Here is a 25,566-nt window from a genome sequence, read left to right as displayed (position 1 = left end):
TACAAGTAGAGATGATGCCCAATCAGAAACACACATTTACCACAAAAATAGACTCACAAAGAAAAGCTAATGTGTACTTTCACACATATTAACATGATTTATATACGATCAGAAAAATGGGAATCACAAAATGACCCCAAACAGCAGGTGATACATGGACACACACACACAGACACACATAGACACACACACACACAGACACACACACACACACACACACACACACACACACACACACACACACCACTGTTGCAATTCAATGATAGTTTTGATTTGCAACTTAAGGAGAAACAAACAATTTCACACTAAAACTGCAAACACCTTCAAATATCATTTCAGGCATTCACTAACAGTAACACCCTGATTGTCCACACTACTACAAATTCATTCCCAGAGACAACTATCCCATGCTCTCAAATGCTAGCAATCTCAAGATATGCCTGACTCTCTTCAGCTTCTCTCTCTCTCCCTCTCTCTCTGTCTCTCTCTCTCTCTCTCTCTTCTCCTCCAGGGCCCCGAGAATCTTGCTCACCCATAAATCCCCCCAGCTCAAGTATAAGATGTTTCTTCCGCCCCAGCTTGTACCAAACCCGAGAAGCTGCAAAATGCTGGACTTAGCAAGGAGCTGACACCCCAACTCCTGAACCGGAGGGTTTTATTATTTTTCCACATAAATTACACAAGCACTTTATAAAATGATTACACAGAAAACACCTTATAAGTGCATAACTTACCCCCCTCCCCAAACAGGATCTGGAGAAATGGGCTGAATTTGTGTGAAAGCCTGTCTGTGTATACCTGGGTGCTGCTCTGATGTGCTGCCGAGGGCCTGACAGGCCAAGTTTGGCTGTTGTGTGTGGGCTGGTGTGTCACGGTGTGACTATGGCCTTGTGTTTGAGTAAGAGGAGATCCGTACTGTGAGTCTGAGTCACCCTGGACAATATCTAACAGCAAGGGTCATTGCTAAGATCCTGTGTGTGAGCGTGATACCCTGCCACACGGCCCTCTGTGTGGCTCTGAGGTGATACCTGGACGGACCGTGGTATCACCTGTTTCCAGCTTTAGTACAGATAGCCACCTGGGGACCCCAGAAGCCCTTCCAAGCCCCACTTCCCTTGGGTCTCTCTGTCCCATATTAAAATCAGAATAAAATGAAATAGACGAAAACGGAGAGGATTCTGAACAGTTCCAAAGTGGGGCAGGATCACACAGGCTTCTGGAGAGAGGTCTCTGCCTCTCTCCCCAGCCCTCTTCCACCGAAGACAGAACAGTGTCCACAGGTGTGTGGACGCGCGGCGCGTGGGAACCTGGCCAGAGAAGCCCCGTTCCCCTTCTGCGTGCCGCCAGGAAGGGTAGAGAGAGTTTTGGTTCTCCTGATAGCTCTCAACTGGGCTTGGGTCCACTGGGTGGAGGTGCAGGCTCACTCGCAGGCCGAAGCCACCGACGTGACGCTGGTGATTTTGGTGGAGTCGTCAGACCACGGCTGCAGGTTCTGCAGGGCAAAGAGCGACGAGTTGTGGACGCACAGGGGGTCTGCGGGCAAGGGCTGTGCCAGGCTCTTCTGGAAAGCCTCCTGCTGCAGCTGCAGGAGGATGCGGTTCGCCTGCTGCCTCTCGGCCTCACGCTCCTCTGCTGTCTGCCGCCTGCATTGGGAACAAGCTGTTACCAGCCAAGACTCAAACCCTCTTCCCGCGCCTGCGCAGGCCCGGGGTACGCCCCCAGGAGATAGCCCCTTATGCACCCCTCAGCTCCTGCATGGGCCCCTTTAATGCACTCTCCACTCTTGAGGGTCCTAACTATGACAAAAACAACAACAACAAAAACAGAAACAGCTTGGAAATCCCCAAAATGGATGGAGCAGAAATATCTTAGAGGGACAGTAAAAAAGCCCAAAGGGCCGGAACTGCTAGGCCTCCCCCATAAAAGCGCCTCCACTCTCACTGGCACACCTTGGATAGGCTGGTGTATTCCGAGACCAGGTGCCATCCCAAGCCCGACAGGCCCCACCTCATGTAGAAGGCACGGGGGCGAGGCGGGGGGAGGACCAGCAGAAAGACCTGTCTTTTCCTTCTCTCCTCCAGCCTGGGCCAGGCCTCAGATTTCCTGTGCCAAATCCTGTGCCCCCAGCTCCCGCTGGACCCACCAGCTTCCTCCCGGGCGGTCTTGGGAGGCAATGACTCACTTATTCCATTTAATGCCGCCCCTCCACCCTGTCAACTGAGATCAAACGTCTGTCTCTAAGGTGGACAGACCTAATGGGAGTCCCCGGGGCCTCCAGAAGCAATTTGTAGGCGATCGATGAAGCCGCTTGAAGCCTTCGGCTCTTCCCGAGGCGAGGCAGACGCCTGCCTGCTCACACAGCCGCTTCCTGACTTTTCCTTGTCTTTCTGTCTCTCATCTCCCCTGAATTTTAAATTGCTCAGATATTTTCCTTCATGCTGTCTCGTTCCCGTGTTTCCTCTCCTCCCCTTCGTTTTCTCTGAATTAGGGGAATTTGTTCGAACCATGTTTTTTAAATAATCTGATATCTTCCTTTTCACACAGACTTCTTGCTGCTTGCATTTCTTATCCACCCCCTCCCTACCTTAAAATTTTTAATTATTTATTTTAAAATGGGATATCTTTGTTCCTTTCCTTTGTGTTTAAGTTTCTCTCTTTGCCTGTGGATGGCTTTCTGCACACCAACTCCCTGCTCCCGGCTTCCACCACCTTAAGCTTGGAGAGCACCAGCACCCTCCTCAGCTAGTCCGGCTCCTCTTTTTACTAGCTTTCCTAAGTAAGGGCTGAAGCCACGTTCCCCTCTCCTTCCCCAGCCACAGGAATGTTGGTGGGGGGCAGCCGACTTGCAGGGCCAAAGCTTCCTTTGTGGCCTCGAAGGCGGAATCCCGGGCAGATTCCTCGCCTTCATTCAGAAAAAGAGGAAACTCCAATTCCTTCCTCCCGCCCCAGGCCCGCCCGGAGCGGCGCCGCCGACTTTGCGGCGGCTCCTGCCACACACTTCCCCAGGGTCTGAGCTGAGAGACTCCCAGCAGCCGGGGCGGGCGAAACCAGAATGTGGACAAGGTGTGCGGAAAGGCGCAGGCATGCAAGAAAGTGCATCTGGGAAAGGCTGGGTATGAGCAGAGAAGAAAGCTGCTCAGGGTGTGTGGTGCTTTATAGTCATGAGGATTGGTGGGAAAGGTGAGCAGAAGAAGGAAGGTCGAGGCATACGCATTGGGAAAAATAAAAACAAGAGCGTGGTAAGTGCTGCTGTCGTATGTCAGAAGGGAAAATGTCTCTTTCTTTCTCACGCACACCCATCTGCTCCTAATTGATCCCGCCCTTTCAGTGGGACCCGAGAATCCCCGCCACAGCCGGCGCAGATTGATTTTCCCCTTCTAGGATGGGGGCGACTGCGCAGGGCTCAAGTGCCTGGGGAGGAAGCAGTAAGTAGCGGCAGCCGGCGGTCCGGGGGCCCCAGACGCTCCTCCGCGGAGAGTCCGGCTGGAGCGCAGAAACCTGGCGCGGGCCATTCTGTCTCCAAGTCACAGGGTCAGGGGAGGGTCCACCCAGCAAAGGCAGGCTGGGGAATCAAAAAGGCCCTGCAGGATTCACTGGCACAGAAATTCGCGTGCATAGACCGGTCTACAGGCCTATTTGCCTCAGAGGCAAAGCCCAGCCGCGGCTACACCGGATAGAGTGTGCTGTCTAGAAAGCCCTGAAGCTTCTCTGAAAACACATCCCGGATTCCCCAGCCCCACCAGTCTACGGCCCTGCATTGTTTGCAGTCCCGGGTGACTGTAAAAGCCCGCTCGTCTAAACCGATCGGAAACCAGCAAGCAGAGGGAGTGTGTGCAACCCCAGAGAAGCAGAGAAAAGCTGCTCCGCCGCCGCGACCGGTCTGCCCCGCGAGCTCACCTCCATTTCGTCCGCCGGTTCTGGAACCAGGTTTTGACCTGCGCATCGGTCATTTTGAGCGCCTTGGCCAGAGCGGCGCGCTCCGCCGAAGCCAAGTACTTCTGGCGGTGGAAGCGCTTTTCCAGCTCACAGATCTGCAGGCGCGTGAAGGATGTGCGCGGCTTCTTCTTCTTAGGGGGCGTCCGGTTCTGATAGGGGTGACCTATACGGCGTGTTACAGTGAAGGGTGAGAGGGCCACTGGAGCGGGAGACAGACAGACGGCAGAGGCAAGCGGCAGAGCGTCAGGAGGCGTCCCAGGCCCGACACCCCGCGAGTCAGAGCGCAGTGGTTAGACCCCATAAAGGCAAGGCAGCAATCCTCCCGGCAACCCTCCACTCCAAGCCCGGGACCGCAAGGGGCTCCCTTCTGCCGGCCAGGCTTACGTCTCCCGAGCGGCCACTTCGGAAACCTCCCTAGCCTGGGGCTTCGGAGATCCCATCCACTTCCCCTTTAGCTCCCCTCTCCCCTACCTAGGGGCAGCTAAGCACCCAGCTTCCTCAGCCACTAAACTTAAAAGGGCCAATCAAAAAGTAAGAGGCCCAGCCTCTGGGTCCTTTCCTGAGTCTTGGTCACAGCCCCATACTCACACAGCAGCTAGAGCTACAAACTTCCAGATCCGTACCACCACAGACAAGGATGCACGCCCCAGGAGCCACGGGGCACAGGACGACCCGGGACTACAGCCATACACTCCCTCAGAGCCTCCTTCAGGTCTGACACTAGGGTTGACTGTGACTCCCCAGAGTAGGCCTGTGCCAGATACCTTTTGTATAGTAGGCTCACTGTGGGACACACACACACACACACACACACACACACACACACACACACACACACGACATAGTGTGGATGCCAGCAAAGCCCTCCAAGACTGCCTGAACTGAGCAGCAGAATGAGACATGCTCTGGGCCTTGTCTCCTCTCTCATGAGAGGACTTGGGTTGTCTCACTGGAGTCCCTTGACCGAAGACTCTCCCTGAATGCCCCACAGTGAGCACAAAGACTTTCCCATTTCTGCTGTGGCCCCAAAGTCTGTTCAGGGACTCCAGGGACAGTCTCTCTGCTTGTGCGGTCTGTAACAGAAGCTGGGGACCTAGGGTAACTTTGGGTGGCCTGGACAGGTCTAACAATAGGCTGTTCTTTCCATATGAACACACGCACACACACACACACAACTTCACAGTTAAGGCATGGAGTTTGCCTGGGGAGTCCCAGCCACAAGCAGCGGCCTGAACCCCCTACCTACCCGGCCTAAGGCCCAGCAGCTAACTAGGGACCAATTCCTAACCGCTGCGAATATGGATTTGGAACCTGAACCTGCCTGGGAGGACTCACGGTCTCAGGATCCAGGTACAGCTAAAGACAACCAGCGCAGCGGGAGCGGGAAGTGAGCGCGGCTGAGAGGGCAGCCAGAGCTGGGGCCCACTGAACGGAAGCCAGAGCAGAGGGAGCAAGGGCAGAGGGGAGGGAGCCGCAGAGAGCCCAGCCGCTGGCCGCCCCCGAGTGCGTACTGCTCCGGGGAGTTGTCCTTTAGCCAACTCGCTAGCCAGGCGGGTGCATTATTCATCCCAGAAACAGGAGAGCAGACCCCTGGGAGGGATACCGAGGATGAAATCGAAGAGCGGCCCAGCCCTGTTCTGCCACTGACCCTGAAGAAGCCCGCAGTCCGGGAAGAAAGCTGGCTGGCTCTGCTCCTTCCCCCAGGCTTGAGGCCTTTGCAGATCTTCAGTGACCCGTACCAGAGCTCAGAGCACCCAAGGACGTGTGCGTGGAGCAGGGGACGGGAGGTAAGAGAACCTTTTCTTGTGCCTTATTCTGGGGCTCTTGGCCTCCGTCAGTAAAAACATTTTGCTCACAGGGAGTGCTTTCTCCGACCTGCAAGCCTCAACTGTAGACAGAAGGTGGTCCTGTATCTACAGCCCTCTGCCCTCTACCTGCCTGGGCCCCAGGATCCCGAGAGGGGACCAAGCTTTGCTTTTACGAACAGGGTCCTAGAGTAGAGACAGAAGAGGCCCGGCTGCAAGAACTCTTCGAGCTTAGCGATTCTTAGCACATAGAATCCTGTAGGCAGTTGAACTTGGGGACCGGCGCGCGGAGGCGCTAGGCGGCCTGGCGCTCAGAAAGAGCTTCAAGGAGCCACCAAGCGGGGTAGGGGTAGCACAGAGCCCGAGCCACGGCCAGGCGGGGCGCGCGCGGGCCGGACTCACCTGTGAACCTGTCCTTTGTGTATCTGCGGTTACTCTCCATCCAGGGGAAGGTGAGGCCAGTGAGGTTGTTGACACCCGGCACCGCAGGCACAGAGGGCACAGTAGGCAAGCCAGTGGCCAGGGGCTGGGGGTGGGCCACCGCTCCGGCCAGCGGCCTGTGCGCGGGCACCCGGATCACCCCGGCAGCGCTCAGCGCCCCCGCGCCGCCGGCCCCCCCACTGCCGCCGCCGCCGCCGGGACCAGGGCCGCCCGCCAAGGCCATGTTCACGTTGTAGGAGCCGGCCAGTGGGCCCATGCTGCAGGCACCGCCGCCGCCGCCGGCCGGGCCGCCGGGACCACCCGGGCCACCAGCGCCGTAAGCTCCTGTGGCCCCGGCCCCCGCCCCAGCGGCGGAACCGCCGCCACCGTAAGTGTAGGCGCCTCCAACCAAACAGCCAAGGCCGTATTCTCCGTCCTGGAGGCGCGAAGCGGGCCCCATGCAGCCACCCTGGTCCGGGCTGTTGAGGATCTGATCGATGCCGAAGCTGATGGGCTCCGCGTGGCCCGGGTGGAGATGGTGGGGACCCAGGTGCTCCATGCTGGCCCCGGCCCCACGCGGGGGCCCGGGCGCGGACGCTCGCTGCGCTGGACTACCCCGGCAGCTAGCAGGGGCGCGGAGGCAACAGCGGCTCCAGGCTGCGCTGAGACTTGAAGGCGAAGTGCGCAGAAGGGCCAAAGTAGGGGGGAGGGGAGGGAGAGAGGGGAAGCTGTATTCTTCCCCTCTCCGGCTTCTCCTTCCCTTCTCTGGCTGCTCGCTCGCCGTTGACTCTGGGACATCAATCACCGGGCGAAAAAGCCCTGAGCGAGCGAGCCTAGCTGTTTCGGCCGGGTCTCTCCATTGGCTGTGCGTGGAGAGGAGCGAGGTGAATGACAGCGCGGGGGAGGGGAAGGGAGGGGGAGAAGGAGGCCAGGAGCCCAGACAGATGCCGGAGCCAGAGACAGAGGAACGAGATCAGGGCGCTGAGTAGTTCCAGCGAAGAGAAAAGAGGAGAACCACAGCGAGACGTTTAAAATGAGAAAGAAAAGAACAGCAAGCAGACATTCCCAGAGACGGACAGACAGACGGACCTAAGGAAAGGGAAATGAGAGCCCTTTCCCAGGCCTGGCAGGAACCACCCCCCTCACTTTGAACAGGACCAAAGGAGTCCAGCCCACCAGGCCCCTGGGGACAGGTGTCCTGCCCAACTGGAGAATCTCCCCAAGGGGCTGAGCTGGGAAACACCTGTCACTCAAGCAGGCGATTTACGGCAACTTCAAGTCCAGCTTGTTAGAAAGTAGAAGACTGTCTACTCCCCAGGTATGGAGCCCAGGCCCCGAGGCAGGACGGTGAGTTCAGGCTTGTCCTTTAAAATAGCTACTATGAACAACTGGCTATATATTGTTATAAAAATGAGCAGCCACTCTAACTCAGCCTCTCTAAAGAATTTAAGGAAAGAGGAGTCATCCTGAAAAGCAGGCACAAGTCAAAGGATAGGTTTGGGGCTTGTGTCAGGGTGCCCATTCCTCAAGGTACCCCTTTCGTTTTGAATAAATAGATGTGCAAAAAGCAATTCCTATGAGGCCTGAAAGAATGTCACTGGGTTTGTATTGCTTTCCACCTCTCGGCTAGCCCAGGGTTGGCTTTTTCAAGCCAGACTTGGAACTGCTCTGAGGAGACAGAGTTATTCCTTTGCTTTTAGAATCCTTGGAGGGAGGTCTTAGGTCTTAAGGCTGTGGTGGCTGGAGCTGGTGGGACTGAGATCAAGGAGGTGCATCCAGGACAAATGTAGGCCTTTACAAAGTTTTGCTTCAGCTGCCTGGCTGAGAAGGAAACCCCCTTCTCTGTTTCCTCTCTTTCTTCTTTCCAGTAGGGAAAGGTCTGTCCCCTCCTAGGAGGCAAGTTCTGGGATAGAAAAGCATGGGCTGTGCTTTCTGATCCACTTCAGGTCTATATCACACTCAACCTCCTGGGAGGGGGGGTCTCTCTAACAGGCAAAATGCTACCATGTGAAAGGCACACTTCTGCTCACCAAGTCCCATTGTAATCTATTTGTTCGGGCCATGTCTGTCTGTCACCTTCACTTGAAGAGCCAGACGTCCTCAGAGGCAGGAAATGCCTTATATCTATACCGGGCCCCCTCCCATACAGCCCTGGCAAATAAAATATGCTCATCTTGAATGAATAATAAGAGAGTGGAGAATTACCCAACAAATATTTGTGGACTTGAAATGTGCCTGGCACTTTCTGGGCACTGTGGGGAGACAGCAAAGTGTTCTGACTTCAGAGAACTTACTTTCTACACACAGGTCAGACAATAAACTAAGAAGGGTAAGCAAGAAGTCAGTATTATGAATAACTATAGAAACTCGATGCCATCTCTCGAGGATAAATGCTCTACCTGATCCTCCAGCCAGGAGGGCAAACGCTCATTTAAGACACAAAGCTGGCAGCTGTTAGCGAACTCTAAACAAAACCAGGACAGCAGAGCTGTCCGGTCTTAGCTCCTCACTCAACCAGTTCAGACTGTGTGCCTTGACCCACACAGCCCCATAACTTACTTAGGAAGTTGTCTGAATCTGAGCGTGTTCTTCCTTCCTTTTATCTCAAAAGATCTATAACAGAAAGCAGCATAATTACTTTCTGAGAAGCCACGTGTGGCAGATAGCACATCACACACTCATTAAAACCCGTAACAACCCTAAGAAACTGGTGGGGATGGCCCAATACTTATTATACCTAATAAAGCTGAGTGAGTGTCCGTAGCAGTACTAGAAAGCACAGACCATTCCATTTATCCATCAACTGATGAACAAATGAACAAAATGTGGTATATCCATAAAATGGAACACGATCCCACCATAGGAGGGAGGTGTGTGCTTGCTCATACCACAGTGAAGGTGAACCTAGGAAAAATGCTAAGTGAAATAAGCTAGGCACAGAGGCACACATATTGTATAGATTATTTATATAAAGTAGCCAAGATAGAAAACTCCACAGGACAGAAAGTAGATTTGTGGTGGCTGCCAGGGATAGGAGAAGTGGGGAGGGATGAGTACAGACTTTCTTTGGGAGATGATTAAAACTTTCTGAAATTAGGTAGTAATGGCTGCAAAACTTCATGAGTATTCTAAAAGTCACTGAACTGTGCATGTTTCAAGTCTGAAAGTATGGAATGTGAATTACATATCGTTTAAATTTTTAGATGTGTTTATTGTAGTGTATGTATATGAGTGTTTTGCCTGCATGTGTGTCTGTGCACCAAGTGCATGTCTGGTACCTGCAGAGGCCAGAAGAGGGTGTCTGATTCCCTGGAAATGGAGTTATAGCTGTTTGTGAGCTACCGTGTGGGTTCTGGGAACTGAATCCTGATCTTCTGCAAGAACACCAAGTGCCCTCAATCACCAAGCCAACTCTCCAGCCCCTATACGCCCTTTTAAATAAAAGACAAATTTGTTCAAAGTTCCACAGACAGAAAAGGATTGCTCTGGGACCTCAACACCTAAAACTACTTCTATTTGAGGTTGAAAACTATGGCAGAGGGTCCTGTAGCATCCTTGAGGCTGGAGCCCAAAGGTCTTGGTTCCTGCCTGCCACAGTTACAGATGTCTTTCTTAGTCATCTTCAGAGCAACATCTTTTTGTCACTCCCAGGCCCTTACAGGAAAGCACTAGAATCTTCCCCATACCCCTGCCCTCCCTCTCCCTCCAATGCTCTACCTTTCTGGCCTTATTGCCTTCCTATCCTGCTTCTCCCAACTCCTGACACCTGCTGGTCCACCTCCTCCGCTCTTCAGACCTAGCACAAGCTGTTCAGTGTATCTGAGAGGACACTTCACCCTTGTTGGCTCAGGCAAAGGTTGGCAGAGGTCACGACAACCCACTAATATTGTGTTATTGTGTGGCTCACAAAACCCGGTATCCCAGGGGTGCCTTGGCTTTCCCCTGCCCTCCAAACTTTTTTTTTTTTTTTAGTCACTTTTTTTTTTTTTTTTTATCCCAATCCAGTCCTGGAAGGCTGGAGTTCTGTGAGTCCACTGTGCTGGTGTTTGTACTGGGGTAGCTGGGAAAGGCTGATGCTTCACGTCCATCTCAGTCCCTATCCAGGAAGAAGAGACCAGGAGATGTAGATTTGCTGAGCTCTGGCCACTCTGCTTCTCCCAGAGGCAATGTTACCTGAGCACCTTGTTCATTTGGTACAGCATCTGTGCTTCTGATGCAGTTTCTCTTGTCTTCTAGAGTAGCCCTGCTAGGGAAGAGGAGGGAAGGAGAGGATTCAGGACTTACAGATCACCTGAGCTGTCCTGGGTGCCCTCGACTACAGTAGTAATTCTTCCACCAATCCTCCAATTCCGTGATAGAATTTTTATTTTCCACCCTGAGCAAACCTAGGCACTGAATGCTGGGGAAAGGCAGCCTGGACTCCAATGCTGTTTCAGACCCCACTTATCACAAGGTACTTCCTCAATGCCAATACTGACTCTCGCCTTGCATATTGCCTAGGTGAGCTCCCACCCTTCTCTCTGGCCTCCTGAGGTCACCTGGCAATCCTGCCCCCTCAACACCAGCTCCCTCTTGCCTGCAGAATAAAGAAGTACCTCCAATTAAAAGGGGAGCAGCTGGAACTGAGGCTGGGGGAGGAGGGAAGGAAGGGGAGGCCCCAGAGGGGGTCCTCTTTGGATCCCACACAGCTTCCTGTGGGAGAGACCCCTGGGCCAGGGGTTGTCCTTTGGCTCAGGGATATGTGTGGTAACTTAATTACTTTGTGTTTGAGGGACTGTGTGGGAAAGTTGAGTGTGTGAGCATAACAGTGAGGACTGGGCGGCATGTGCAGATGTCCCGGGCATGTCTTTAAGGGGTAATTTAAAATGTTTTCTCCCATGAATATTTATGGTCTGTGATGGATCGGGCGCTGGGTCATATTGAGATGGTACCACAAGTGAAGCCTTGGCAAGATGGTTGGGAGAGAAGGCGGGAGTCGGGGTTATTTCTGCAGCTGTACCGTCACCTAAGGAGACGTGTGGCAGTGAACGTGTAAGTGCTGTGAGTTCCCTGGGACGGAATTGATGTGCATCCGTCTCCACAACTGTCCTGTGTGATGTGCACACGTGTGTGAACGAATGCATGGAGCAATGATGTCAATGGTGTCTGTGGGAGAGCCGTCTTATTTTCTAGTGGGGTTGTCAGACATGGCCACATCTGGGCCTAGGGTGGAAGAGAGAGGGAGGAAAAACCTGAGAGAGAGAAGTGCTGAGAGGCATGTAAAGGGATGTGTAACATGGTGGGGCCATTGGGGTCTGCATCCTAGAGGTATCCCCTTTACCTGGCTCATCTCCCTCAGAAAAGAGGCCAGGAAATGTCCCCTCCAGCAGACAGGATTTGTCGGTGATTTGGGGACTCAAAGACAGAGAAGGGCACTCTAACTGGAGGCAGGTTTGGGTGGGTGGCAGTCTCTAGTTCCTAGACTGGAAGGAAAAGGAGAGTGAGCAGGACAGACTGCTGCAGCCACAATGCAATGATTCTTCCTCAGGGCTTGGGGGGATTTCAGGCTAGCTCCCCCCCCATAAGCCCCCATCTCATCACAATCCCACTCAATCCTGAGAGACTAGCAGCCTGTCCAACACAAGGACTCACACCTATATTTTCCCATCAGACAAGGGACCTTGAGTGAGCAGAGGACAAAGGGATGGTGGATAGACAGGTACCTCCTTGGTCACTAGGTTACAACTCAGTTGTCACCTGAAATTAGGGTAATTTTCTCTTCCCACTAGGCCCATCAAAGCTGTGCAGGTAGGTAGGTCTCTTTGGAAGAGGGTCTTTCCTTAGGACGCCATTCACTCTTGGCATCAAAGGCATCTCCTGCCTTTCCCTGACAAACTTCTTCCCAAGAGAATCTACGTAAAAAACACTTTGGACTAGGAAATCTCTGATGCTAAGTCTCCTCCCAGGATGCCAGGACCCCAGAGAGGATGAGGTTGAATATGGTCTGAGGACAGACTTCTTTGGCTCTGCCTTCCATAGGATAGCCTCCCTTGTGAGAGTTCAGCTTGCCACCATTGAGCCCAGAAGGGAAGTTCAGCCTTGGATCCAAGATCAACTTCTTCCATCCCAAACATCCACTCTATGAGCCATGTGAGTCTGCAGGGTGGTATTTACACAGGAAACAGAATCTGGGATCGGATCCCAGGTTAAGATATGGAAGAAGGGAAAGAGTCCTTAGGAAGCCCCAGCCAGGTGCTGGCACACCTGGGCCAGCATCATCCTGTAGGAGCATCATCCTGTAAGAGCCAATCCATTCCCTGTGACACAAGGGGCTAGCAAGCTTCCTTTGCCTACATTCCTCAAGTGTGAAACTTCTCAGCAAGGACTGGACAAGGTTTCATGCTAATCCATGACCCTGACCTCTTTTACACAGAGTAACACAGATTCTTTATTTCTTCAGTCCATCTGAGAGCAGGGATAGCACATGTGAGTCACAGTTGAGGGCTTGAGGGGAAAGTGGATGGATACTTGCAGATCTGGGAAACCTGACTTTCTCAGGAGAGTCCAGGGAGGCACCAGAGCCGTGTGGGCAGGTCTAGTGGTCTAGACCTGAGAAGAAAGCTGGCCAGAACCCCACTGCAGAATAAAGTGGCTAGAGTCTGGCACATCCAGGAAGCAGTCTCCAATTTAGGAGGTGAGCTGGAGTTTGGGTTTGAAGTTAATTCTCTAAGCTCCTTCTCCAGCAGAACCGTACTGAAGAGTAGACAGGTAAGGCACTGATGCCATCGGTGGTTAGTTGGTGGGGTAATGTGTTCCACAGTGTGTGACTGCTCAGGCATCCACAGTTTACACACAAATGGCAAGACACAGATTGGATTCAAACGACCACAGGTTCAAGATTCAAGTTGGCACCCTCCTATGTGCAGACACACACAGACCTGCTTACACCCCCACACTAGTGTGCAGACTGTCCTTCCAGTGTGTACATCCAGATGTTCACAAAGGTTTTGGTTTCTGCTTTTGAGACAGAGTCTCACTAGCCAAGCTAGCCTCAAACTCACAGTAGTTCTCCGGCCTCAGCATTCCAAGTGCTGGGATTACAGAAGTGAATCACACCACTCAGACACGTTTTCCTGTGGGTCCATTCACGGGGCCTGCAGGTGCACTTGCACCCCTTCAGTTCAGACCAGAACAAAACTAAACCAAACCCTCTCCATACACACACCCCTGTGTGGGTCACTGCATTCGGGTGCATTACAGATGCACACAGCAGCACTCCTGCAGACGTACAGGTTCTCACAGTTCCGCAAAGACCTTCCAGCTAAGATTCATAAAAACAAAACAAAACAAACAGACGACAGACACCCCACCTTTCCTCTGCGATCTCACTCAAAAAAAAGTTCACGTTGAATGCATATACAATTATGACTCTCCCAACTTCGGGGAAGGCCAAGGTCGCCCAGAAGAGACAGGAGGAGGACCCGAAGCGGGGTGAGCCGCAGGTGCCAGAAGTGGGGTGGGGGAGCCCAGGGGGAGGGACCGAATCCATATGCATGGGCTCTGAGTACAAAGAGCAGCTGCGGGGAGCCGGAGCCCCGCGGGCCCAGAGTTACAAGGCAGCGCTGGCCGCACAGCTAATTGAATTAGGTCGGCCTAGCCTCGCCACCCGCGCGACACCCGCGTCAGCTCTGCCACCCGTCCCGGCCGCCGCAGGCGCTCGTAGGGTACCGAGGGACCGATTGAAGGAAGGAGGCAGAGCCGCCTGAGCCCCGGCCCGAGGCGGCCTCTCCCCCCGGAAATAATCCCATTGTCCCGCAGGCTGTGTGCAGCACTAGGCGCCAGGGATCCCCAACTGGACTGTGACTCTGTGATTAATGGGACTGTGGTGAGGGAGCTGACGCGGCGGCGTGGGGGGGGGGGGCAGCCCTCCTTCGCACACCCTTGTCTGGGGCTTCTGTACTGGTTCCGGGGGTCCCCATCTAGGATCTAGGGCTGCAGGAGACGGGAGAAGCAAGCGACTGACAGTCATTGGACCAAGGGAGTACCTTAACGGGTGTCGGTTTGTGTGAGCGTGTGGAGGGCTGGCGTCAGTGCTCGGCCGGCTGCTAGCTTTGCAAGTTCTGTGTGTTCCTTTGAGAGGTCTCCCAGGGAGCTGCCGAGGTAGAAGAGGGCACAGGTCAGAACCCAAGACCCCAGGAACTGTAGACTGTGAGGCACTTCGGGCTCTGTAGGAGATAAGGGGGGCCCACAGGAGCTCAACACCAAGAAGCTGGGCACTGCCCTGAGTCAACTACTTCTCAAGTCAGCCCACTATGACAAGCGCTTCTTCCAGTCCACACCAGCAAGCAACTGACAAGTCCTTCATTGTTCCTCCGCCCCCCACTCCCCATTTTGAGTTGCTCAATTGGTTCCTTAGCAGAGCATCTTCCGTACCAAGGCTATTTTCGCACTAGCCACTCTTTGAGGTTGGGAAGTAATGTTCCTGTGTCTGCCCTGCTCCTGAACTTCAAATGCCTGTGTGCCAACTATGGTCCCAGTCTGTCCTCAACTAACACTCACCCACAAGTGCTCTTGATACTAACAAGAGAAACTCCCCTGGCTGGTGACCTTCACTCAAGGGCAGCAGAGAGAAGTATATTCGGTGGAATGGGTGAAACTTGCTGTAGAAGCAGGAGACTGGGGAGTATGTTCTTGGAGAGTGTCCTAGGAAGTTAGGAGGGGCATTCTAGCCGGATAGGCACCACTCAGCGCCCCCTCTGCCACCTGTCCTGGACTTCAGTGAGCTTTGGAGATCACCCCAGTGGCCAAAACTGTTCTGGAAGCAGACTCTCATGTCCCTGCTCTCCGCCTGCTGTGATCTTTCCCACCTGCAGTGGCTCACCCTTCTCAGCTCTGCAGAACCCATGGTATGCATGCAGTTAAAATCCTCCTCTCGCTTCCCTGTTCAGCTCTGGAGTACATTTACTTCCAGGGAGAAAGAACTATGGACCAGAATAGGAGGTAAAACCCAAACCCTGTGCCCAAGAGAAAACTTGAAGCATCTAAAATCATTGCTTTTGGTCTGTCAAGATCCAAAACCTGGGAGGAATAAGGCAATGTTGAAAAATGGCCACTGCCTCTTCCTGCAACTCCAGACTGCTACCCAAGGTCCGAGGAAGGCTGAGAAGGAAACTCTAGGCTGGCACCAAGCCAGCAGGGTCACTCAGAGCCCAGGAGAGCCCAACTGCCCAGACTGGCAAGCCCCTGGCCAGGACTCCTCAGTCCACACGGTATTTCCCTGGATTTTTACGGCAGGCCTGAGATGAGCAGTGACATTCCCTTCTCCCCTTTCATAAATATTGCATCTTCCCAATGCAATTACAGGAGACTGAACGGCATGAGCATTTACTAAATAAGATTATGGGGTAATGCTAATGCAGTTTATGTCTGCGCCCTGACACCAGACAAACTCCCTATTAATAACCTCTCAATGAGGTACAGGGCTCCAACTGTAGAGCCCGCAGATCGAGGACTGCCTGCTCACTGGGGTCCATGCCATTATTGCCTCTTACCAGGGGCCTGGAGGACCAGTTAACCTGGGCATCTGTCTCTCTAGGTCTCTTAATCCAGAATAGGCCCCTTCCAGGAGGCGGCCTTTTGAAAGAGAGAAACTGCCTCTATGCCTCCACTTTCCTGTTATTTTCTATTTCTGTGCCCTTGAGTCCTAGCTGGTGCTCCACCCTCCTTCCCCAGTCCACACTGCTTCAAATGCACACCCTTCCTCTCCAAAAGGCTGTGCAGGACAAACCTTTCTTCCTTTAGGATGTGCATTTACTAATCTTCATCATCCACAGACGAGACACCAAAGCCTGTGGTTTTTTGCCCCATCATAGTTTCGTCCCACCCAATCAGGTGTCCAGGTAGCCATGATGTACCTTATATAATCACTCACACCTTTCCCTCCGTTCCTCGCATAGGAAGCCCTCACAACCCCACATCCAAAAAAAAAAAAAAGAAAAAAAAAAGAAAAGAAAAAAGAAAGAAAAAAAGAAAAAGGAAATTCTTACTACTTCACAAGCCAGTTCAGAGTCCTGCCTCCCCTAACCCTCTCCAGGCATCACTCATGAGCCTTATTACACATAGCCAATAGCACACAGGTTAAAAAAAAAAAAAGGCTCTGGTGAGGGGTCCTAGAGCTGACGTTATGGAGGCCTGAGGTGGAATCCCAGCCACGCCGTTTCTCATAAGTGTGAATGTGAGCAGATCAATGAGCTCCTCTGGCCTTCGCTTGTCTAATCTATTAAAGAGCCGCAGCATCAAGCCATTTTCAGAAGGAACAGAAAAATCAAACACTAAGAGCTTCCTGCTCTATTGTGTGTATCTCACTCAGCTCTACCGTCTCCCTCATTATTGCACTGGCATTTATGCAAAATATTTGCCACTGCTACAGATCTGGGACTCTTGCAGACTAAATGCAGAGCAGCCCTCAGACATACCAGGTGTCTTTCTTGACACACACGCACCCCAAAGCCCTCTGCTTGAAGCCTCCATTGAGTTCCATGGATTGGACCTGGCGGCAGCTGCAAAGACATGATAGAACACGACAAAGGATGTCTATGCTTCTCCAAGGCCAAGAGAGGCCCCTGGTCACACGTTGCCCTGGTGCAGGGTGGTCATTAATCCAACCCCACATTCTTCTTGGCTTTCATTTAACAGAACTTTCCTGCCTAAGGACCTCTGCAGCGAGGAACTAGGAAGGGATTGGGAGCATGCAGTCTCAGCAAAAACTACCCCCACCCCAGAAGCTCCGCTCTCCTTTCTTCTCTGCATCCCTCTGAAGTCAGCGAAACCTTCAAACCTTGAAAACCTTTGAGCAGCTTCTGGGAGCAGAAAGATAATGAGACGAAAGATAGGAGACACTGGAAAGAAAGCCAAGAGCTTCCTGGAGTCCAAATTACCAATGTCAAACTCTCTTCTGTCTAGAGAGGTCATAGGCTTGGTGGGACCACCTGGGGCCCAGGACCTGTGGAACTGGGGGACATGGAATACTTTACCAAGCTCTCCAATCCCTTGCTCTTGAAACTGAGGCTAGACCCTTCCAAGCAGCATATACTGGTCCCCAACTCCCACTTGCCATGCTTGTCCTGGGCTGCCGCAGGTTTTGTTGAGTGCTGCACTCCAGTCTGAATCGCTGAGTGTTTCTGACTGGCCGCAACCTCCCTCTTAGTTATGAAACATCAGACCTGATTCTCCATTGTGTTTTGCTTTCTGCTCTACCTCACCTGTCCAGTTCCTCTTTCAAGTCTTTTCTTAATGCTCTGGGTTTAGAATTTCTTTTCTCTTTTCTCTTTTCCCTTTTCTCTTTCTTTCTTTCTTTCTTTCTTTCTTTCTTTCTTTCTTTCTTTCTTTCTTTCTTTCTTTCTTTCTTTCTTCCTTCCTTCCTTCCTTCCTTCCTTTCTCTTTCTCCCTTTCTTTCTTTCGTTCTTTCTTTCTTTCTTTCTTTCTTTCTTCCTTCCTTCCTTCCTTTCTTTCTCTTTCTCCCTTTCTCCCTTTCTCCCTTTCTCCCTTTCTTTCTTTCTTTCTTTCTTTCTTTCTTTCTTTCTTTCTCTCTCTCTCTCTCTCTCTCTCTCTCTCTTTCTTTCTTTCTTTCTTTCTTTCTTTCTTTCTTTCTTTTTAGACAGGGTCTCTCTGTATAGTCCTGGCTGTCCTAGAACTCACTTTGTAGACTAGGCTGGCCTTGAACTCACAGAAATCTGCCTGCCTCTGCTTCCCAAGTACTGGGATTAAAAGCATGTGCCACCACCACCCAGCTAGAAAATCTTTCCAAGCAGCCTTTTGTTCAACTTCTACATAAAATGCACAGATTTCACACACAAACTTGGAGGGCCAGACTGATGCCCCACTCCCCCAAATAGATACATAAACTCTTCGTTTTTTGACTTTAACTGTACAAACATCTTTGTGTGCCAGGGACTGTGCAGTCTAGGCATGTATGAGCTGAATTATATCCCCAGCCCACACAAATGTGCATCTATACTGTATGTGTCCCCACAAAAAAAGCATGCTTTCAATATGCACATGACCACACAATGTGTGTGTGCACACAAAAGGATGCTCACACACAAACACACAGCCTGTCAACCTGCCAGTCACAGTTTCTGAAGCTGATGTACTCAGCAGAACCTCCACACCTGAGTTTGCCAGAGCTGAGGAGAGTGACTTCTCTTGTTTTTGGTGGGAATCCATAACACAGTGTGCGCTCAGGGGACTTGGGACTTGTTCAGCTGTATGCTGGGACTGGGAAAAGCCACTCCCCAGAAGGTACCTGAGCTGTGAGTCAGGCATTCCACAGGACCTGGAGAAATAGGAAGCACAAAACTGAGTTGAGGGGTGTGGTCTCTTTGTTGGAATAAGAACCTATCCATGGCCTGCTTTGGTAAACTAACTGAAGATCCTCTGATAGGAAGTAGGAACTCATCGGGCAGGTATAAAAGGGGTGTCGACTTGGAGACGGTAAAGGAGGGAGCTATTCGGCCTCTCTCAAGGAGTGGCCCTCAGTTCCAGAAAGTAAATGATAAAGTTAATGCTTTGTATGGTGATCACAGTCCTGATAAAGCCAGACTGCAGCCAGGAAAAGGAGCTGAGCTAAAACCAAATGACTTTGTTTTCACATTTGTGTAATTTAGGAAAACTATCAGGACAAAGAAAAATGCACTAAGGTAAAGAATGAAGCCCCAGGGGTCCAGAAAGGAGCCAAGTGTGAACAGAAAGACCAAGGACACTGATGCTTAATGGACAGATTAAATTCTCTGCTTCTCTACCAGCAGTGTGGTCTTGGGTAACACCCTGATAATTGGTTTTCTCCTCTATCAAATGGAAGTATGAATCTGCCTTGTGTGGTTATGGTAAAGATTAAGAGCTGAGGGGACTGGGGAGATGGCTCAGCAGTCAGGAGCACGTGTAGGGAACTGAGTTCAGTTTCCCAGCACCACATGGTGTACCACTTCTGTAGCTCCAGTTCCAGGGGCCCCACACCCTCTTCTGACCTCTGTGGGCACCCAGAACACATGTGGTGTACACATGAGCAGGCATACAGTCATACCCACAAAATAAAAATAAACCTAAAAAGAGAGAGATAAGGATATGTAAAAGTGCTTAACCCCGTGTTAGGGTGAGTGCATAGGATAAAGAAGTAACTGGGAAGCCAGAGTAATGTCTCAAACCCAAGACTTGAAGCTTTACATTTTCTTCCTTGGGACTGAGGCTGCTGGAACCAAGGCAAGATCCAGAAAAGGGGGCTACATGCAGAAAGTCTGTCCTCAGTCAGGGGAATACTGGTTGATAATTGAATTCCCTGATGTCCCCAGTTGATAGCCTACAAGCTGTGTGACAGCCAGTACATTCCTCTACAGCTCAGCTTCCTCATCCTTAGTGGATATGATAGTAAAAGGATCTTCTCTTTGAATTTACTATGAAAGGGAAGTGACTTAATGTTCGTAACGTGTAGAATAATACCTGTCATGTAATAGACGCTACACAAATGGATGCTAAAGAAATCAGCTGGGCAGTGGCGGCGCACGTCTTTAATCTCAGCATTTGGGAAGCAGAGGCAGGTGGATCTCTGAGTTTGAGGCCAGCCTGGTCTACAGAGCGAGTTCCAGGATAGCTAGGGCTACACAGAGAGATCCTGTATCTAAAAACAAACAAACAAAACCCAAAGAAATCAGAACCTAGCCAGGCTCCTGGACGATGAGGAAGTGCTTGAGAGTGACTCCAGGGAAGCCTCGGGAGGGGAGCAAAGAGGGCAGGGCCTCCAGCAGTGAGAGACTCTACTCTGTGGCCCGCTGCTGTGGATTATTTACCTTGGGAACAAAACACCCATTTAGTCTGCAAGCTGCTCAGGGGCTTGTGAAGGGAAAAGCTGTATTCTCCGTGCTGTTGCTGGTGAATCAGCCCCAACCTCTCTGGGTTATGTAAGGAAAACCACAGCACTGTTCATATCCTTTGATCAGATAATCCCACTTTTGGAACCATATCCTAAGGAAATAAAAAAGTAATTTGTTCGAAGATTTTTATACCAGCACTAATCATAATAGTTCAACCCTGGAAGTAATCCAAATAGCCAACACTAGGGAAGTGGTTAAGCCAGCAAAGGAACATCCACAAGAGGGTCTACTACACAACCATCAAAATGACAACAAAGGGCCGCTGAAAGGGCTCAGGAGGTAAAGGTGCTTGCTGCCAAGCCTGATGACCCAAGTTCAATCCCTGGGACCCACATGGTAGAAGGAAAGAACCCACTCCTGAAGTTGTCCTCTGTCCTCCACATGCATGCGCATGCGCACACAACAAATGTATACATTTTGCTCTTTAGTTTGTTTTGTTTTTTTGAGACAGGGTTTCTCTGGGTAGCCCTGGCTATGCTGAAACTTGCTCTGTAGACCAGGCTGACCTCAAACTCAGAGACCCACCTGCCTCTATCCTTCGAGTGCTGGGGTTAAAGGTTATAAAATCAACATTTAAAGCATGGCACAGAGGTCTGGAGAGATAGTTCAGCCATTAAAGGCTAGGCTCACAACCAAAACGATAAATCATGGCACAGAACAGAGTTTAGACATGGACATAATCACCAAGAACTTGGCATAGGCAACAGAAAATGAAGGAGGGAGAGGTTTGCGGAATGGTGTTGGCAAGTTTGTCACTTAAAGCTGAGTATAGGTTACTTTATATCATGTAAAATAAACGCAAGCCAACTCAAGAATTAAAATGGCGGGGCTGGCAGTGTGGCTCAGCAGGTAAAGGCCCTTAGCACCGAAGTCTGAGGACCTGAGCTCAGGCCCTGGGAACCACATGGTGAAGAGCGAGAACTGTCTCCTGTAAGCTGTCCTCTGGCCTCTGCATTGTGTGCTGTGACGCACAAACACCCACAAAGAGATAAAATGTGATAAAAAAAAATTTAAAAGAATAACAGCTGTGGGGAGGTAAGTAGGAGGTATGTGTAAACACAATGCAACATAAAATTTCAAATCTTATCAGTCTGGCCTCAGAGTTCGGCTTAGTGGTACAACACGTGCTTAGTATGTACAAGGCCATGGGTTCAATCTCCAGCACACGCAAAAATACAAAAGTGGAAAATAGGTATATTCTTTTTAAAGACAGTTTCATTTAGTCTATGCTGGCTTCCAACTTACTATATGGTGGAGAATGAGCTTGGCCTTCTAACGCTCTTGCCTTCATCTCCAAAGTTCTGAGGTTCTAGGCACTCAGCACTGCGCCCATTATACACAGTGCTGGGGCAGACCCAGGCCTTTGTGCACACTGAGCAAGCGCTCTACTTCCTAATCTACAGCCCCAGCCGGGAAACTGTACCGTCTTAACTAACCACACAAGCACACATCAGAAAATACCTTAGCGGATTGTATTTTATTTCCACAAGGCTGGGAGCCAACACCAGGGTCTTGTGTCTACTAGGCAAACACTGTACCATTGAACTAAATCCCCAGCCCAAAGCCCAAGTCTCAACTTTGATAAGGATCAAGGGATGAAAAATGATTGATATAAACAGTTGGCATTTCAGATGCATGGTCTTTTTGGTTGTCGCAAAGACAGAGAGGGTCCACAAGATGGGTAAAGGAGAAGGCTGCGAAGACTTCTGCCTTTTGGCTTGGTGCTGCTTGTGGGAGGAAGCAGGGGTGCAAGAGGGGGGCTGATTTTGAGATCCTGAACATCAAGCTGTGGCTCTTCACCCCTCCCCGACTTCTGACCCAGCTTCTGAACTTTGCTTTCCCCGTCCCTGAACCAGACTCAGATACCTGCTGACTGCCTAGAAGCCAGGATGTTTGGATGGGTTCTAATCCCAACCTCCTTAAAAACTGGTGACCTTGGATCAGTAGCTTAGCAGCCTCTCTTGATCTCAGTTTTCTCACTTGCAAAGCGTGGGTAACATGGTGTTTTCATATAGAGCTACTGTGAAGTCAGTTCACGGAAAGCCCACGCACAGGCTAATGTCTGTCCGGAGAAACTTCCCAGGAAAAGCTTATGTTGTGAGCCAGGGCTGAGGGACCTCTAAGAGAGGAAGCAGAAAATGGAGTTTGATTTTCCTGATGCCCCTGGTGTCCTCGTCTGTGGTTGACTTTCAAGTTGAGCCCACCTGCCTTTCCTCTTCATCTCAGCTGACGAGACAAGAGAGACTTGGCCAAGAGGGGGGCTTTTGGTACAGGCCAAGAATCCTGTGCTGACACACAGGATTCAGCTGCCTAAATTCCCCTCCCCTCCCTGGGACTCAGCTCTTCCCTTCAGGGGCAAAGACCAAGATGAGTCACCATCAGTGAATTCAGGGAAAGTGGGCTTTGTGCTTGAGGATGGAGGAGGGCCTGACTCTGGCCCCTTGGCTGGGGGCCACTCCTCACAGGACAGACCAGCTCTGGAGCAGTGCCCTAACCCAGGGCTTTCTCCAGCTATGGCAGACTCCATAAGCCTCCTGCCCCAAATCTGCAAGCACCCAGGGACATGGATGCTTTCCCGAACTCTTCTTCTCTTCCTCTGCCTTATTCAGGGATAGATGTGGTGGTCTCTTTTTCGTTGTCTTCCCCACCTACCCATCACACAGAAACCTGGGAGTCTCTATCTTTTGATGAAGACTTTGTGTGTGTTGCTATATTTTATTGTTATGGTATTGGCATCTTCATTTCAATGAGCAAAGGTGAGATTTCCTAGGATCTGCTTAATGGCCACTTAGTGCCCAGAAGAGGTCCTCAGATACCCTTGGGGCTGGAGTCACAGGTGTTAGTGATCTGCCATGTGGGTGCTGGGAATCAAACCCTGGTCCTATGGAAGAGCAATCAGAGTTCTTAACTTCTGGACCATCACTCCAGCTCTAGATTTATTTTATTTTATATGCATGAGTGTTTTGCCTGTACTTTTTTGGTTGCTTTGTTTTGGGGGAGGTGAGACAGGGTTTCTCTGTGTAGTCCTAGCTGTCCTGGAACTCAGTTTGTAGAGCAGGCTGTCCTCAGACTCAGAGATCTGCCGAACTCTGCCTCTGCCTCCCCAGTGAGTGCTGAGATTAAAGGCATGTGCCACTGCAGCTCAGCCTGCCTGCTTCTTTGTATGTGCACCACATGTATACCTACAGATGGTTGTGAGCCATCATGGGGGTGCTGGGAACCAAACCTGGGTCCTCAGCAAGAATAGCAAGGTTTCTCAACTCCTGAACCATCTCTCCAGCCCAAGTACTTTCTTCTGTAGGGATCTGGACCCGATAAACTTTCAAGAGCAAAGACGACTGTAGAATAAAGTGACCGTCAACCCTGTGAGAGGTCACCCAAAAGTCAGTTTCAGAGAAAGGGGATACCTTGGAAAGGGTGCCACCATATGTGATTTCATGGCTGGTTCATTCCCACATGTGTATTACTGGGAGAAGTTCAAACCTAGGCCGAGCTCGGAGGTGAGTTTCCGAAACATTGCTCTTAATCTTCCCTGATTCATTCTCTCCTTTCTCTGTCAGTCACTACTGAGCTTTGCTGAAAGCTAGAGATGTATCTGGTGCTGAGCTGGACAGGTTCCCACAGAAGGGGTTTGGTGAGACTCCCAGGTCTCAAGTCCAGCAATACTCATTCCTGTATCAAAGCTGGAGTCAGTCACTCCCCGACTTTTCCAGGATCCTGGTGACTTTGTTGTTTGTTCTCTGCTGTTTTTTTTTCCTTCTAACTCCCGTTTGCCTGTCGTTCTTGGTGTTTAGTAAAACAAGCAAAACAAAACTTAAGCTTCAGGAGGGGATGTGTGCTTTCTCCAGAGCGGAAAAGACCTGAAGAGGCTGCTGAAAGAGGAGTCGGGGAGGAGGAGTCAGAAGTTAGGATCCCCACCCCTCCCCCAAGCTCACCCCTCTCCCTAGTGGCCCCGACCTCCTCCCCATACACTCTACTCTTTCTCAGCCTGCTTTCCTGACACGCCCTCACCCTCATGCCGGGGTTCTCATATCTCTCATGCCCCTTGGGAGTCTGGCCCAAGGCCTCGGGTACTGGAGAACTCGGGCTGAGCCCAAGTCCCTCTCCCTAATGAGTATTAATTCTGGGATGTGCTCTGGTCTTTAAGGGTCAGAGGTGGCAGCTTTATTTACTCACAGCTATGCGCTCCCTGTGCCGGCCCTTTCATCATTTTTATAATGGAAACCGTCCGATGGCCACAGGCGCCCTGGGAGACCACCCCTCCACCTCCCCTCCCTCGCAGCCGCAGACACAGCACTTGTAGCCCTCCAATAAGGGCTCAGATTTCTCAACAAAGTACAGCTTTGCTCTCAGGACGGTGTTCAGCTGTTGATTTTATCACTTCTGCTGTCTGTCCGGAGCCTGGGCCGGGGGAATCTGGGAGTGCCAACTTGTGAAAGGGGGCACATGTATGCGAGAAGTGGGGCCGGTGCAGGAGGCTGGGAACGCAGCATGAAAGTGGGCATTTGTGGATAGAAACAGAAGCAGACATGATGTGTTTAAGGTTTTGTGTGTGTGAGAAGCTGCATATGTGTGCATAAACACGAGCACAAGGGTGCAAGTGTTTGCACACACACAAACACACATATTACATAATCAGGGTCATGAATGATGTATACATGCACATGTGAGGACCACTGAACACATGAGACTGTGCTTGAGTGTATGTACATCTATGTGTATGAGCGGGCCTGTATATGTGAGAACCTGAGTGTGTTTATGCTTGTGTATCAGCCTGTGTGTAAGCAATGTAAATAAGCGTACTGGTGACGTAACCATATGTATTAGGCCTTCTGGGGTATGAGTTTTTTGGTTGTGTTTTTTGTTTTTTGTTTGTTTGTTTGTTTGGTTTTTGTTTTTTGGTTTGTTTTTGCAGTGCTCTGGTTGGTGGGTGTAAATGTTTATAAGTATGTTTCCTGATGTGTGAATATTGTTTAAGTAAATTGAAATAACACAAATTGATTTCAGGATTACAGGTGCGTTACAGAAACTAAGCATGAAAGTTTTTCACTTATACAGAACATTAAAATAGACAACAATAACCTACAGTGTGACCAGCCAAAATAGGGTCACCCTGGAGGTTGGCATTGTCCAGATGGGATGTGAAGTTCCTAGGGTGCCGGAAATGAGCTATTTATGTAATTCACATTGACCGTGTCTGTGCTGCTTATTTTTTGTTAGCTCGGCACAAACTTGAGTCATCTGCAAAGAGGGAACCTCAACTGAGGAATTCCTCCATCAGATTGGCCTGTGGGTATGTCGGTGGGGCATTTTCTTGATTCAGGATTGGTGTGCAAGGGCCCAGCCCACTACAGGTGGTACCACCCCTGGACAGGTGGGCCTGGGCTGTATAAAAACATGGTAGCTGAGCACGCCAGAGGAAGTCAGAAGCATTCTTCTTCGTTTCTGCTTCAGTTCCTGCCTTGAGATGCCGTCCTGGCTTCTCCTAACGATGGACTGTG

At 51.0% G+C, this 25,566-nt stretch overlaps 1 protein-coding gene across 1 annotated transcript; it reads right to left on the bottom strand.

Moving 5' to 3' along the window:
• Positions 1 to 1,420: 1,420 nt before the first annotated feature.
• On the bottom strand, positions 1,421 to 6,720 carry Tlx1 (T cell leukemia homeobox 1). The gene is made up of 3 exons (XM_006988183.3): positions 6,144 to 6,720; positions 3,898 to 4,099; positions 1,421 to 1,643 (listed from the first exon to the last, which is right to left on the bottom strand). Exons 1-3 carry the CDS (start codon positions 6,718 to 6,720, stop codon positions 1,421 to 1,423), a joined length of 1,002 nt encoding a protein of 333 aa, XP_006988245.3.
• Positions 6,721 to 25,566: the final 18,846 nt, after the last annotated feature.

The sequence above is a fragment of the Peromyscus maniculatus genome, chromosome 1 (assembly GCF_049852395.1).
Source record: "Peromyscus maniculatus bairdii isolate BWxNUB_F1_BW_parent chromosome 1, HU_Pman_BW_mat_3.1, whole genome shotgun sequence".
In the NCBI taxonomy this organism is placed as follows: Eukaryota; Metazoa; Chordata; class Mammalia; order Rodentia; family Cricetidae; genus Peromyscus; species Peromyscus maniculatus.
The sequence above is the reverse complement of the archived record's forward strand: the minus strand, read 5'-3'. Positions and strand labels throughout refer to the sequence as shown.